This window comes from Typopeltis vanoorti, chromosome 10 (assembly GCF_054136105.1).
Source record: "Typopeltis vanoorti isolate ZY-2024b chromosome 10, IOZ_Tvanoo_1.0, whole genome shotgun sequence".
In the NCBI taxonomy this organism is placed as follows: domain Eukaryota; kingdom Metazoa; phylum Arthropoda; class Arachnida; order Uropygi; family Thelyphonidae; genus Typopeltis; species Typopeltis vanoorti.
The window spans coordinates 102,164,793-102,181,195 of record NC_143558.1 but is presented as its reverse complement, the minus strand read 5'-3'; the positions used below and the strand labels follow the sequence as shown (position 1 = coordinate 102,181,195).

The 16,403-nt window shown below is 34.6% G+C and overlaps 1 protein-coding gene across 2 annotated transcripts in view; it reads right to left on the bottom strand.

The window, feature by feature from the left end:
* Positions 1 to 16,403, bottom strand: part of Tip60 (Histone acetyltransferase Tip60) — a 298,625-nt gene that overhangs the window by 254,978 nt on the left and 27,244 nt on the right. For both annotated transcript variants that reach the window (XM_090398626.1, XM_090398627.1), the window contains exon 2: positions 13,930 to 13,981. In XM_090398626.1, the coding sequence (XP_090254752.1) occupies positions 13,930 to 13,981 (52 nt within the window). The remainder of the gene's footprint in view (positions 1 to 13,929; positions 13,982 to 16,403) is intronic.

The following is a 16,403-nucleotide window of genomic DNA, read 5'->3' as shown; positions in this document are numbered from 1 at the left end:
TTGAGAAGAATTGTGGAAGAAAAGCTTGGTGAAGAACAAGCTGGATTCAGGCCAAACAGAGGCTGTCAGGATCAGATCTTCACTTTACGACAAATAGTCGAGAAAGCATGGGAATATAACAAAGATCTGTATTTAAGTTTTGTCGATTTGGAAACGGCATATGATAAGGTGCCAAGAGAGAAGCTATTCAATACGCTACAGTTATATGGTGTCAATTGGGCATTATATCAAGCAATACTTAGTCTTTATTTGAGTTGTAAGTCAGCAGTTAGAATTGAAGGAAGTACAGGAAGATGGTTTAATGTTAAATCTGGTGTGAGACAAGGATGTACATTATCCCCTGTGTTTTCATTATCTATATGGATCACATTATTAAGGAAAGTGGTATTAAGCATGATATCAAAATTGGAGATGTTAATGTCAGCTCTTTGCTTTATGCGGATGATGTTATACTTCTAAATAAATCCACTACAAGTCTGCAAGATTCTCTGACTAAATTGAATAGCTGTTGTAATAGATATGGTATGAAGGTCAGCAATAAAAAGATAAAGACAATGAAAATAGACAGAATCATTGAAAATGTCAACAGTGTTGTGAATGGAGAACCTGTGGAACAAGTAAAACATTTCAGCTACTTAGGCACGATTTTTACTGAAGATGGTAAATTAAATATAGAAATAGACAACAGAATCAGCAAAGCTGGTATGGTGGGAAGTCAATTGAATAAATTCATGTGGAATAAGAGAGAAATTAGTCGGAACACTAAATTAGCTGTATACAAGACAGTGTTCAAACCAGTTTTAACTTATGGATCTGAGAGCTGGGTCAGAAGTAAAACACTTGACGAAAGACTAGAGACCGCAGATATGAGAGTCCTGAGAAAGATTATAGGCGTGAACAGATGGCATCAATGGCAATATCGTATTAAAAACGAGGATATTAGGAAAGAACTTGACATTGTCTGCATCCAGGAATGCGTTAGCAGAGCTAATCTCAGGTGGTATGGTCACTTAAATAGAATGAGAGATAAGATTAGCAAAACAAGTGTTCTCTGCCAGGTTGGCAGGAAAACGACCCAGAGGAAGACCAAGATATAGGTGGATTGATAGGGTACAAAGTGCCTTAGACGATACAAATAAAATTTGATAATGTTGGAGTCTTGACAAGTAACAGACTGATTTGGAGGAAAATTGTAGATAGGAAGTTAGTAATGATATAATTTTTTCATGTAGTACTATCATATCCTGTACACCTCTTGTGGGTACATTGCAGGAATTTGATGGTGATGATGATATGTGATATAATTATCCTTATCTTTTTATCTATATTAATAAGCCTTTCACACTTTTTAGTTTTTATATTGGTTAATACTGAGAAACCGAGCTAACAGAAATATGTTGAAAACTGCTATAAAAATTTCAGTGTTCTTGTTGATAGAGCTGGGTATTCGGCTTGGAGAAAAATCCAAAATTCCTCAAGAGTTATTTCAGAGAATTTCATTTTTAGAGTACGATCCATTGACAGGATAACCTAATTGTTCTACTTGTAACGAAAATTCACAACTCGATGTATTAACTGTGCCAAATGGATTTTGTATCCAGTCATAATTGTTTGTATTTAAGGAAGGAAAGTAACTTGAAATCTTTTCTTCCAATATTGTTAATTGTTCTGTTATATTCAGAGTAGCCAAATGCACTCAGAACTGTGTCATGTGACATCTTTCACCGGTGGAACACTTGTAACCAGTTTGCGGAACACAAGTGTTCCGGCGAACAGCAGTTAAGAACCACTGATTTAGAGGAACACAGTTTCTCTGAAGACACTGTGCAAAGAACAGAAATGTGACTGCTTCCATATATGTTCTCTTCAACGTCCTCCCATGTGAGCAGCAAAAGAATGGAAGGGAAGGGGAGCAGATTGTAGGATCGATTACAGAATATGAGTGGGTAAGCACACGGAAAAAAGTATTGAGTCCATTATTCAAAAGAATGGAAGGGGAGCAGATTGATGGCAGAATATGAGCAGGTAGGAATATGAGAGAAAGTACTGAGTCTATTATTCAAAAGAGATCATTATTGTCAAGGATTCTTTCAATAATTCGACCTCATATATTTGTGTTGGCATTACCACACACAGTATTATCGTGACCATTAAAAGTATTGGTTCAGGCAGATGGTAAATAAACTGACTATACTGTGATAAGAACTACACAGATAGAGAAATCACTACTGCTTCCAGAGCAGTATTTAAGTTAGACTTGAAAGAAAGGAGAATGCCTGCCCACTAAGGTAGCTACTACTCCACAAACAGGACCACCTCCAGTTCTGTCCTTGAATACAACAATGAAATTCCTTAAGGTTCAGTCATCGTTGGGTCTTAAGTATGTTTCCTGTAGACATAAACAGAAAAAATCCATGTTTCTGCAAACAAAATCTTGATATCATCAATATTCAAGCAAAACTCACAACCGTTCCATTGTAAAAACTTTCCTACTGTTTTGGCTTTATAGACTTTTCTGGTTTTCAGGAGGTTTGTCAGGTTTATATTTATCAATTGTTTTTTGAAAAGTATGGATGACCAGTGTCTATCTCTTCCTATGGTAAAATATTCAATAGATCTGATGTGTCAGGGTCAGTTAGCAAGTTTAATTTACTTTCAGTGGATAGCGGAGTATCCATTTTTTCTGTGTGGGTGTCTGTCAGTTTACTTTTAAGTGTATCTTTGCCATAAATTTTTTGGACAATTGGGTTCTCATCAAATGAATGTAGTAAGTCCTGGAGTAAGACCGTAGGTCATGCGATTGATATGCTCAACAGAGAAGCACTAGCGATTATAAAGTTCATGTATGGTGAAATTATCAGATGGTGGAATAGGCTGCTGACATTTTCTTAATTGTTATCCTCTCAGCATAAGAGGATCTCAGAGCAGGTGCAGTGGCGGCTAACTTTCTTTTTTGCATCTTGATATGATGTTTTGTTCTGTTTTAATTTTTTTGTATTTCTATTTCATCCTTCCACTTCTGACATGTACAAGAGTAAGCTGGATGATCTCCCTGAGAGTTGACACATTCAGCTTTTTTCTGCAGATCAAGATTTGTTATCATGCTCTTGACTACCACATCAGGTAATAGGTAGTAGAGCCATGACAGGTGGCTTTGACATGCCCATATTTCTGACATTTAAAGCACCTTAGTGGATTAGGGATGTATGCATGTACGTTCTAACGAGATAGTTGAGATACTCTGCTTTTACAGATGTTGGAGACTTAGACATCTGATGCATCTTAAGATGCATCAAGGATTATCCTACAATGTAGGAGAATCCTTGATGCTCAGTGCAAAGTGATATCAGAATGACACCATTCTGATATCACTCCTCTACAAGAATTGAGTGTTTTATGAGGCGTCACTGTGATTTGTGAATATTTTGTTATTCCACTTATTGATGGGTGGTATACCAAATAAAATGACTGGGAGCAACATGGGTGTTGTTGACACAATGTTTCCACAAGGATTTCACCAGAACATACTTTATTATTAGTTTTGGGAGGTCCTACCAGTCCTTCTAAACCCTTCTGAATAAAGGAGGGTGACATTTTCACTATTGGCTTTTCACTTGTGGTATGGATGATCAAAAACACTAATATATTTATATTAGTATCATATATCTTTTGTTTCTTACTTCTGTTACCAAACATTGTATCTATGGTATCAGTGGTTAGGACTTTGTTAGGACTCCTAAAATGTTTGAGGATGAATTCATGATCAAGGAGGTTTTTGATTTGCCACCAGAGCTCCCCATCAACCATGGAGCCACACATGAATGCCCATTGGCTGGCAAGTGTTAAAGTTTGTGATTAATAAAGTTACTAAAAGAATTTATTTTGATCACAATTTAACAAGTAGGAACCTTTAACAAAAAGGAAAAATATACTTGCATTTAAGTGTGAAATACAACTGAAAATATTTGTTAACTCACATAAGAAAATTTCTTGTAATATGATGAAAATAAGGTAATTAAATTATAGAATATTGGTTATAAGAATTTTGCATATAAAGACTCAATGTTAAACAATTGAAACAAGGGATTATAGTTTTATGTCAATTCTTAGAAAATTTTGGTAAGCTGATAAAGTTTAGTGAATGTGACTCATAGGGTTAGCAAGAATCAAGGTAAGGTCCAAGGTCAAAGTTCCCGATTTTAGACGTCGCCACGAGTCAGTCACATGCACACGGCACGAGGGAATTTTCGGCAGAAAAACACCACCCTAACTGGTCACAGGAAGCGTATCCAGACATCGGGGAGGAGGAGGATTAATTGCAGAAGTACCGATAGGGTCATGGTATAAAAGGGTTAAGACCCCCCACACACACACACACACGAGGTTCTCTCTTGGTTCTCCAGTCTTCGTATGGGTTGTCTTATGTGGTTTTCCTGAGTGACGGTCAGGAGTTCTCTCCTTCCGCTATGACAATGAACAAAGTAAGCGGGATTTTGGTCTTATTTCCCTATTATAGAAAGGAGGGATGCCGTACAGCGGAGAAGAAGGGTAACTACTGCATGTTATATCGACCGTGTTCTTGACAAAAAAGAAGAATCTGTGGAAAAGTAGGTGGCCTCGTAGTGAATCTCATGACTACCGAATCGCAGATCCATTGTGTTTCCATGGAAGAAACTTGATGTGCTCAAGACATGAAGGCCCACCTTGATCCGAGAAATCTCGGATTATGGTCCACTACGGAAGAATTCGTCCTCAGAAATTACAGACAAGTAAGAGAAGAGACTAGCATAGAAGATCCTTATCAAATAGTATCATAAAATCTTATACTATTTCAAATCTTATGTAGCTGTGATTGTAGTTCAGTTACCGATCTATTAAAAGACTTGAACGAGAGTTGAACTAGGACTTTAGTGCATTTAGGAATAGAAAGAGAATAAGCTTGTCTGTATTAATAGATAAATAACCGTGTGTCTAGTAACTTATGCATGTCATCTATATTTTGTCTGAGAGCTGTCTGAAGAATCGAATGTGGTTACTATTGTAGCGATAGGACTGTTTAACCCATATTACTCTTGTGAGCTAATGGTTGGAAACCTAATTGTGTTAATTAAGGTATTGTATCATAATATTGTGCTCAGACAGATGAGAAGTTTTAGTCAATTGTTAACATTTGTGAGGATATCCTTTTATCATATGTGTGGAGTCTTTTGTGGCCGCATAATCGCCCTTCCCACATAGAATTTTGTAACCTATCATTTGTGTTTTGCTAGTATTGCTTTATATTGCCTCAGCTTAGTATTGAATTGAGTTTTAACGATTTTTAATGTATTATATTGTGCTTATGTGTATAATAAACTTTTGCTCATTGAGAACTCAGATGTCTGAAATTGCCATTCAATGCACCGCTTGTAATAACGTACGAATCTAGCTGCGAGGGGAAGAAAAATTAAGTTGCGAGTTCAAGGTCACAACTGCATAATTGTTTCACACCTAAACACGTGTAAGAAATTGCTTCTTGTTTTAATTTTCTTTCATAAACTAAATGTCCTAAATGGCACAGCAAAAAAATATAAATTTTTAGGATACTAAGGGGAGCAAGAGCTTAGATACTTTGTATTTGGGTGATATCACGTATAGTAAGAAATTTGTTACAAACAAGATAAAATATAAACTTGTAAGAGGAATTAACAATTATAGGATGGTGAAAAGGGGACACAACACAAGCAATGACTAAGCCATACCAGCACAACAGCAAGCCTTGCATCCAAATTCCGGACCATAGGGTGAAAGATTGCAAAGAACCGCAACACCACTGAACCCTGCAGACAAGCCTCCTAGCTTTTTTATACATACATAGTAGAGAGCTCTGCTCCAATCACCAAGAATTGCACTATCTGTCCAGGATTTCTGAATTATGTAGTGCAGCCACTGTAAAACTTTTATACCTGCATATTTTGAGCATTTCTGGTCGAATATCATTTATTCCAGTTGCCTTTCTACATTTCAAGTTTTTGATGACTTTTTCTACTTCAAGTATGGATATGTATTCCTGACTGCATCCCTGATGGGAGTTTCTACTGCCATACTGACACTGCTTGTTTCATTTAGCAATCTTCAAAGCAATTACTCCACGCATTTAGAATATCTTTATCTTCAGTTTTCATATCACCTTTATTATCCCTGTTTCTTTTCTAGTACTCTTTCCTCCATTTCTAAGCTTTTCAATAGTCTCCAGAATATTTTGCCAGAATATGATTGTGTGCGGCCTGCAGCAGGATAAAAACTATATTAAATTATATGTATTATCAATTTAGCTATTAGTTTCGACCAAGTTCTGTCTAAAAGTCTGCGGCCAGTGACGCTACCACTCATCATATATTGGCCCTCTTATAGAATGAAGTTGGCCACGCCTGCTCTAAGAGAACAAGCTGACTTACTTGCCAGGAACTTTCGGTATGCTTTCCTCTTTTCCTTCCACCATAGAGTTCTAATTTTTCTATCCTTGCACACAACCTAAGCACATGCCTCTCTGCCTGAATCAATCAATGTTTGCTACTGAATATCCAAGGTTTGGTTCTTGCTTTCAAACTCTTTCAGTTTTTCTTGAATGATGTCTGTGTGTTGATGCATTTGACTCTACAGTTCACTTCTGAAAGCTGTTCAACTTTAATTCATTTTAAAACTTTCTTATTACAGTCTTCTTTTATAATTTGATAATTGAGCACAGCATTGTCCAAGAAATTCAATTTTATCCTGCTCAAAACTAAATAGCAATCACTTCCAATTTCTATTTCATTTGAGTGAAATTGCAAATTAAATATGGAAATAGATAACAGAATGAGTAAAGCTGGTATGTTAGGAAGTCAGCGTAATAAATTTATATGGAATAAGAAAGAAATTAGTGAAATCAATAAATTAGCTCTCTCAGGGGACCCTGTAACCCCTAGAGAGCACGTCCCCTGGGTGGCGGATAGGGGAGCCCACCATGTGTGTGTGTGTGTATGTACATGCGTGTGCATGTGTATATATATGGTGGGGTGGTCCGAATATACTGAATAAGGACTCGTGGACCAACAGGGCCATAAGGGGCAATCATCTTGAATGTAAGGGAAGCGGTACTCCCATAGACCCCTAGCTGGATCTATCCTCTCCTTCTTCTACTTTGAGGAAGACCCACTTACTTTAATCTTTCCTATAAGGCCTTATCAGCCAACTCTTCTTACTTTATGACCCTTGTGCTATTAGAGTACTCGAGGGCCATGGGGTCTTTTCATTTCTGGCCTTACAACTATGTCCTCTCTATAAACCTTACTATATTTCTTCTATAATCTACCCTTTCCCCTTCAATATACCCTATTCCTCCTATGGGTTTAAATTCGGAAGAAGGCGAGTTCAGAAACCTTAAGGTAGCAGCCCTACCACTGAACTATTCCATCGTCAGGATAGTCCCCTGACATGGAGAACATAACCATACTTGTAAGCTGACAGAAAAAGATAATCGGATTGAATCTATGGGAAATGACCCTGGAATGGAAAAGGGAAAATGAAAATGGAAACGACAAAATATAATACACATAGCAAACTGGAATGTAAGAGGAATAGCATATAAAGAAATAGAATTAGAAAAGTTATTAAATGAAAGAAACTTTAAAATAGCAGTAATCACTGAAACAAAAAAGAAATTAAAAGGAACTATGAGAACTGAAAATTTTAATGTGATATACAGTGGAGTCGACAGAGACCAAAGAGCACAAGCAGGAGTCATGATTTGGATTCATAACTCCCTTTCAAAATAGTTAAAACATTATAAATTATGGAATGAAAGAATAATAGAAGCTAGAATAAAAATAGATAGAGGCTATTTAACAATAATTGGTTTATATGCCCCAGAAGAAGGAAGAGAACAGGATAATATTGATTTTTATAATCAGCTACAAAACATATAGAATAAAATAAATAAAAATGATTACATAATTTTAGCAGGAGACTTAAATGCAAGAATTGGAAACACGAAAATTAATAATAATATAGGAATACATGGAGAACACACTCTAAACAGAAATGGTAAAAAATTGATTGACTTTGTGGTTTATAATAACCTAAAAATAATGAATTCCTTCTATAAACATAAAGACATACATAAATATACTTGGGCAGCAAGAGGATGGAAATCAATATTAGATTACTTCATATTAAATGAAAAGACATCAAAATTTTCACTAGATGTTAGAGTTCACAGAGGATATGAAATAAGCAGTGACCACTTCCTTGTTAAAATAAAATTAAGATTACCACCTAAATGGCTACAAGTAACAAGAACAGAAAGAAAAATTGAAACATTTGTTTATAAAACTAGACTATTGAATGACACAAATGTACAATGGCTATATGAACAAAGAATTAACCAGTATCTAGATAAAATAAAACAAAATGAAGAAATAGAAATAGAATGGCTTAATATAAAAACGATACTAAATGCAGCAGCAAATGAAAGCTTAGGAAAGACCAAAAAATTCAATAAAAGAAAAAAACTGAAGATCTGGGATGATACAATCAAAGAAATAATCAAAAAGAAAAAAGAAGCCTATCACAAATGGTTAAGCAGTAAAAGATTAGAAGATGAAATAGAATATAAAAGAATAAGAGCCATAGCTAAAAGAGAAGTCAGAAAAAGACATAGAGAATCATGGAATAAATTTGTTTCTAATTTAGAATATGATTTATATAAAATAAGACCCAATGTATATAAGATTTTGAAACACCTAAATGCAGATACCAAAGAAAACATAAAATTAAACACTGAATTGAAATTAGAAGAATTTCTAAATTACTACACAGAACTGTGGACAGACAAATATTTTAAAAAAGACAACTGGCAAACAATTAACGAAAATAACTGAAGAAGAATTAGAAATCAGCCTGAAAGAAACAAGAAACAGAAAATCACCTGGAGAAGATAAGCTAGGTTCAGAACTATATAAATACGCAGGAACAAGATTCAAAGGAAGACTCTTATTATTTTTAAATAAAATTTACTCAACTGGTATCCCCCCCAATAGAATGGAAAAAAGCAATTGTGATTCCTATCTTTAAGAAAGGTAATAGAGATGACCCTAAAAACTATAGAGTTATCAGTATACTAAATTCATGTTACAAAATATACAGCAGAATCTTAAATAACAAACTAATGAAATATTCTGAAAACTTTATTCTAGAGGATTCTAGAGGAACAAAATGGATTTAGAAAAGGACGATCATGTATAGACCCAGCCTTCTGCCTAAAATTAATAATAGAGAAAAGAAGAGAATATAATTTAGAAACACATATTGCATTTATTGACTTTGAAAAAGCATTTGACAAAGTTAAAAGAAACACAAATACCAAATAATATCCTAAAAGCTGTCACAAGTATATATGAAAATAATCAAATACAAATAAGATTAAATCATGAGCTATCATATACAAGAGAGATAAACCAAGGGGTCCGACAGGGATGTCCCCTCTCAGCAACTCTTTTTAATATCTACTTAAATGAAATAATAATAAAATGGAGTAAAAATTTACATCAAGGAATTAAACTTTCACCTACAGTTAACTTAAACACTCTCCTCTTTGCAGACGACCAAATAATAATTACAAATTCTGGAGATAACTTACAGAAAGCTATTTTAGATCTAAATGAGATATCCAAAGATTATGGAATGATAATATCAACAGAAAAATCAAAAACTATGGCCTTTGAAGGAAAAGATCCAGCAAGAACTAAAATAGTAATAGATAACAAGATCTTAGAACAGGTGAATTCGTTTAACTACCTAGGATGTATGATCACATATGAAAATGAAAACGATATAAACCTAAAAATTGCAAAATATTTAAAAATAACAGGTGTAATTAACTCTATATTTAAAACAAGCCAGGCTAAAAGTATACAATACATTAGCCCTACCAGTCTTAATGTATGGAAGCGAAATCTGGACAATAAAACAAAAAGACAAACAAAGATTAACAACAGCAGAAATGAAGTTTATGAGAAAAACTGCAAAGTATACCCTATTTGATCACAAAAGAAACAAAGATATTATGAAAGAATTAAACCAAGAACCAATAATTGAAAAAATTAAAAAATATAAACATAGATGGATGGAACACTTTCAAAGAATGAAAACAGAAAGATTACCAAAACAAGCCTTAAAGTACAAGCCATTAGGAAAAAGAAAACCAGGACGTCCTCTTAAACGATTCAACGATGACTTCTAAGGCCAGAACAGGCCATACTAGGCCTAAATCCTTGATACGTATGATGATGAATAAATTAGCTCTATAAAAGGCAGTGTTCAAACCAACTTATGGATCTGAGAGTTGAGTCAGAAATCTAAAGACCACATATATGAGAGTTCTGAGAAAGATTAAGGAGTGAAGAGATAGCATCAATGAAAGTATCTTATTAAAAATGAGGATATTAGGAAAAAGTTTGCCATTATTAGCAGAACCAATCTGAGTTAGTATGTTTCCTTTCCTATACCATCACTTAATCAGAATGGGAGAGGAGCAAAGAAAAACAAATGTTCTTTGCTAGGTTGGCAGATGAAACACTCATAGGAAGACCATCATCAAATTCCTGACATGTACCCTCAAGGGGCGTACAGGATATGATAGTACAACATGAAAAATTTACATCATTACTAGCTTCCTATCTATAATTTTCCACCAAATCAGTCTGTTACTTGTCAAGACTCCAACATTATCAGATCTTATATTTCTATCGTCTAAGGCACTTTGTACCGTATCAATCCACCTATATCTTGGTCTACCTCTGGGTTGTTTTCCTGCCAACCTGGCAGAGAACACTTGTTTTGCTAATCCTTCCTTGCCCATTCTGTTTAAGTGACCATACCACCTGAGATTAGCTCTGCTAATGCATTCCTGGATGCTGACAATGTCAAGTTCTTTCCTAATATCCTCGTTATTAATATGATATTGCCATTGATGCCATCTGTTCATGCCTCTAATCTTTCTCAGACTCTCATATCTGCGGTCTCTAGTCTTTCATCAAGTGTTTTACTTCTACTCAGCTCTCAGATCCATAAGTTAAAACTAGTTTGAACACTGTCTTGTATTAGTGTTCTCGGAACACTAATTTAGTGTTCCAACTAATTTCTCTCTTATTCCATATGAATTTATTCAATTGACTTCCCACCATGCCAGCTTTGTTGATTCTGTTGTCTATTTCCATATTTAATTTACCATCTTCACTAAAAATCATGCCTAAGTAGCTGAAATGTTTTACTTGTTCCACAACACAGTTGACATTTTCAACAATTCTACCTATTTTCATTGTCTTTGTCTTTTCAATGCTGATCTTCATACTATATCTATTACAACAGTTATTCAATTTAGTCCAGGAATCTTGCAAACTTGTAGCAGATTTATACAGAAGCATAACATCTTCCGCATAAAGCAAAGAGCTGACATTAACATCTCCGATTCTGATATCATGTTTAATACCACTTTCCTTCATAATGCGATCCATTATGAAGGAAATCCATAATAGATAATGTACATCCTTGTCTCGCACCAGATTTATCATTAAATCATCTTCCTGTACTTCCTTCAATTTTAACTGCTGACTTACAACTCAAATAAAGACAAAGTATTGCTTGATATAATGCCCCATTGAAACCATATAACTGTAGCGTATTGAATAGTTTCTCTCTTGGCACCTTGTCATATGCCTTTTCCAGATCGATAAAACTTAAATACAGATCTTTGTTATATTCCCATGCTTTCTCAACTATTTGTAGTAAAGTGAAGATCTGATCCTGACAGCTGCTATTTGGCCTGAATCCAGCTTGTTTTCACCAAGCTCTTTTCCACAATTCTTCTCAACCGTTTCTCAAGTATACTTGCATAGATCTTGCCAGGAACACTCAGTAGGGAAACACCTCTGTAATTCTCACATTCAGTTTTATTTCCTTTTTTATATATGGGTACTATTAGAGCTCTACTCCAATAGTCAGGAACTCGTCCCTCTGTCCAGGCTTTCTGAACTATGCAGTGCAGCCACTGTAAGACTTTTATACCACCATACTTCAGCATTTCTGGTCAAATATCATCTACTCGTGCTGCCTTTCCACATTTCAAGCCTTTGATGGCTTTTTCTACTTTAAGTATGGATATGTATTCCTGACTGTATGCCTGTTGAGTGTTTTTTACCACTGTACTATCACTGCTTGTTTCATTTAGCAATTTTTCGAAGTAATTATCAATACTTCAAGGATATCTTTTTCTCCCGTTTTCATGTCACCTTTATCATCTCTAACTCCTTTTACAGCACTCTTTCCTCCATTTCTAAGCTTCTTCAACAACCACCAGAATATCTTACCACCTTCTTGATATTTATTTTCCATGTTCTTGCCAAAGTCCTCCCATGACTTTTGTTTAGCTAGTTTTACACAGTGTTTCGCTTTCTTACATTTGTCTCTGTATTCTCTAAGAGCAAAAACTGACTTATTTGCCAGGAACTTTTGATATGCTTTCTTCTTTTCCTTCACTGCCTCTTTAACTTCCTGTGTATTTTTTTCTGTGTAAATTTTTCAATATCTGACAAATAGTCAGGGAACTAGAGGTCATCTGTGGAAGTTGTGTAAGAGTGTGGTCAAGATTTTTTGTGTGGAGAGTGGTAAACAAGTAGAATGGATTGCCAGAATTAGCTGAATGAGTTTAAGGAGAAGAATGATAGGTTTTGTGTGTATAAACATTAATTTGGTTCTTCCACAATGAGTCTCCAAACTCCATTGACATACCATATAATAATAACAATAATAATTTATGTCATTTAAACACACAACCGCTTGAAAACATTATTAAACCATTACATGCATATACAAGTGAGGGGGGAAGAGTGATGCTATATGATGGTAATAAATTAAAGATAACAAGAAATTATATTCATGGTTTAATCCTTTATCCAAGAATATGAGCTGAACCTGAACTATTTTAGGACTGGACAACTTGTATAAAGAAGATAATGACTTCACATCACTTGCCTTAGTATCCCAATAATGCAAAGCACATATCCTTACGGACATGCATAATGCAATGCATTATGGGAAGGGCCACTACCCAGACTGGTTCTGACCTTTATTGAGGTCTCATCAGTGGGAGCCAGACCCAGAGGTGATACCAGGGTTGAAGGAATGAAGAAGTCATATTTCCATATACGAGTAGCCAAAAAGTATCACACCTTGTGACACCATTACACATGTCCATGTTATATTTTTATAAATGTCCATAAGGATATGTGCTTTGCATTATAGGATACTAAGGCAAGGTCAATGATGTGAAGTCATTAACTTCTTTATACCAGTTGTCTACTCCTAAAAATAGTTCAGTGCAAACTTTGTTTGCACTGAACTATTTTTAGGAGTAGGTGTCATATGATAAGAGTCATAAGGTGTCATATGATAGGAGTATGACTGTATTGTGAGTAGTCAGCAGAGTGGATGGACAATCCTGAAATGAGTTTAACATCAACAATGAGGAAGAGAATAACATGTATAATCACAGTATAAAGAGTGTAGCAGAAGTGCACATTTTCACAATTTTCTCATGTAAATCTTATAGTATATATAAGAATTACATGAGAAAACAGGTTTTTTTTTTTTATTTTTTTTTTTTAAATTAATGCAATGGTTGTTTCAGTGTTTGTGTTCTGCTGTGTTTTCATACTGTCTTGTAATTTTTCATATTTAAAAATTTTCTTTTACATACTACCATATAATGCATAAAAACTCACTGCTGCAGACATTTTCCCTTGAACTTATTATTTTTTCTATAATAGCAGAATTTTTTTGTGAAATGTAAAATAAAGTAGTCAAATAATACTATTTTTTGAAGGTTTTTCCTTTAAAAAGGTAAATACTTACGCCAGTCTTCACTATTTCTCATGCGTACAGGCATTCTGCATCCTTCAGTCACCTAAGAAGTTAATTTAAAAAATAAGTAAAGATGTGCAAAGAAAGTTAATGAAAAATCTTACATATAAAGCATCCTTTTTTGCTAATATCAGCATAGAGTGGAAAAAATTAATTAATTTCACATATGGGGTAATGCCAGGACATATGTAACAAATCACCAATTTGTACAAGTAATGATCAAGAATCCAGGACAAGTAGTTAGGCAGAAATGGAAATAGATGTATAACGATACAATTCTCTATAAGGATTGAAATGACCATGTTAAGTCTTACTTTAGTAATTAAATGCATTTGATGACCAAGTCCCAGTTAAGCTGAATAATGAAAACAGATATACCACAACACATCCAGATATCCATAAAATACAAAGATTTTAGAAAAGTTGGTAAGTGATCCTATATAGAAATGGGTTGATAGAGACTGTATATATTGCAATGAACAGTGTGGATTTATTCAGAGAAGATAATGTTTGAGTAACTTGCTCACAGTTTATAATATGACGGCTTTGTTAGACAAGGGGGGAATGAATATGCAATGATCCTTTTGGATTATGTTTAAGCTTTTGATAGAATTCAGCATGGAAGGCTGTTGTATAAGTTAGAGGATATGCGATTGGATTATAAACTACTAGTTTGAATAAGATGGCTAACCAACGGATATCAAAAAGTAGTATATGGGGGATGTGAGTCTGCAAAATGTAAGGTGGCTACTGATGTAATTATTCTGGTGTAATCCATTGTTATTCAATCGTAATGTTAATGATATTGGGAAGGTTTTAACAGGAAACATATAGCTATTTGCTATTGATGCAAAGATAGGCAAGGTAATCAGGAACATAACTGACATGAAGTACTTGCAGAATGATTTTAATTAGCTGGAATTGTATGTAAAAACAATTATCAATTCAATGTCAGTAAATATGAAGTTGTGCACTTTGGTGTAATGAGATATCCAACAGTGGTGGATATCTCATTATTGGTGGGATTATGCTAAAATGACAAGGCTAGGGATCTTGGAGTTTTAGTATATAGGAAGTTGAAGTTCAGAAGCCATATAACAAAGATCGTGAATATGACTCAGAGGATAATTGCAATGCATAAACAAACATTGACAAGCAAGAATGAGTCATTTTTTCTGTCTTGACAAGGCTTTGATACAACCTAATATAGTGCAGAGCATGCGCAAAGGAGAGTATTAAATATAATATTGGGACTGTAGAATGTAGATTACAAGGAGAGAAACAGGAGAAAGAGCAGCAGCATGATAAGAGACCAACAAACTTCTGAAAGGGTGATACCAGTTGAAATTTTTCATTTTATGGAAGATGGGGATAGTCTAAGAAAGCATCCATGGAAATTCAGAATGAATGCAGCCAAGAAAGAGTTGAAAGCTAGATTATTCTCTAATAGAGCAGTGCATGACTGGAATAGCTTGCCTTTGATGGTTGTGAATTCAGAATAGTGTTAATGAATTTAAGAGAAGACTTGAGTCTCTGACTCCATGGAGGTCTCTTGTAATAATAATAATAATAATACTGAAATTTTGGAATTTACAAAGATAAAGCAGAGCACTGTATATATATATATATATATATATATATATATATATTATTAATTAGTTTAAATGATTGATACCGAGAGATAAAGAGGTGACATGGTTTATTTAAAAAGATACTACTAGTTTACTAGTTTCGTTGAATGGATCAACTTTTTCAGGTATCACAATCAAAGAAATATACAAAAAATAACAGACTTAAAAATTGCATTAACAGTACTGGTACAAAAGACAGTAGTACAGCGAGCTTGAGTTCCAAATAAAAGTTGACTACGTGCTGTCACGAGTGCGCCAGTATTGAACAGAGGCAACGTGTGCATCAGAGAGATTGAAACTTAGGCTGTTATTGATATGGGAAGAATCTAATGTAATTTCTCTAGATTCGACAATCTTTCTTTCAAGTTCATCATAGCACACACATGGATATTAGAAGTTTCTGTCCAGTTCACAATGTGTTGGCGGCCTTCATCTGAGTTAACAGAAAAAAGAACGTGACTAGAGAGAGTGCTGCTCTAGTCCTTTTGTAGGAAAATATATATATATATATATATATATATATGAAACAACCATCTGGCTACTAGCTCTATACAAATAATAAATCCACCTGTCCTTGGAATACGGTTCACACAATAGGGGTGGTGTAGCTGAAACCTCTGTAAAAATTCTCAGTGCTATCCAGAAGAGAGCAAAATGGCTCATAGATCATTTCTCCCTCACTGACTCACTTCAACCTCTATTTCACAGAGCAACGTTTCAGTTGTGTAGTAAGGCTTAGGCGCTGGTTTAATAGTTCAAATATTTCATCCCTATCACAGAGATATCTTCTAGGAATAATACAAAAATTGTAATAGCACATGCACCAAAATAAAA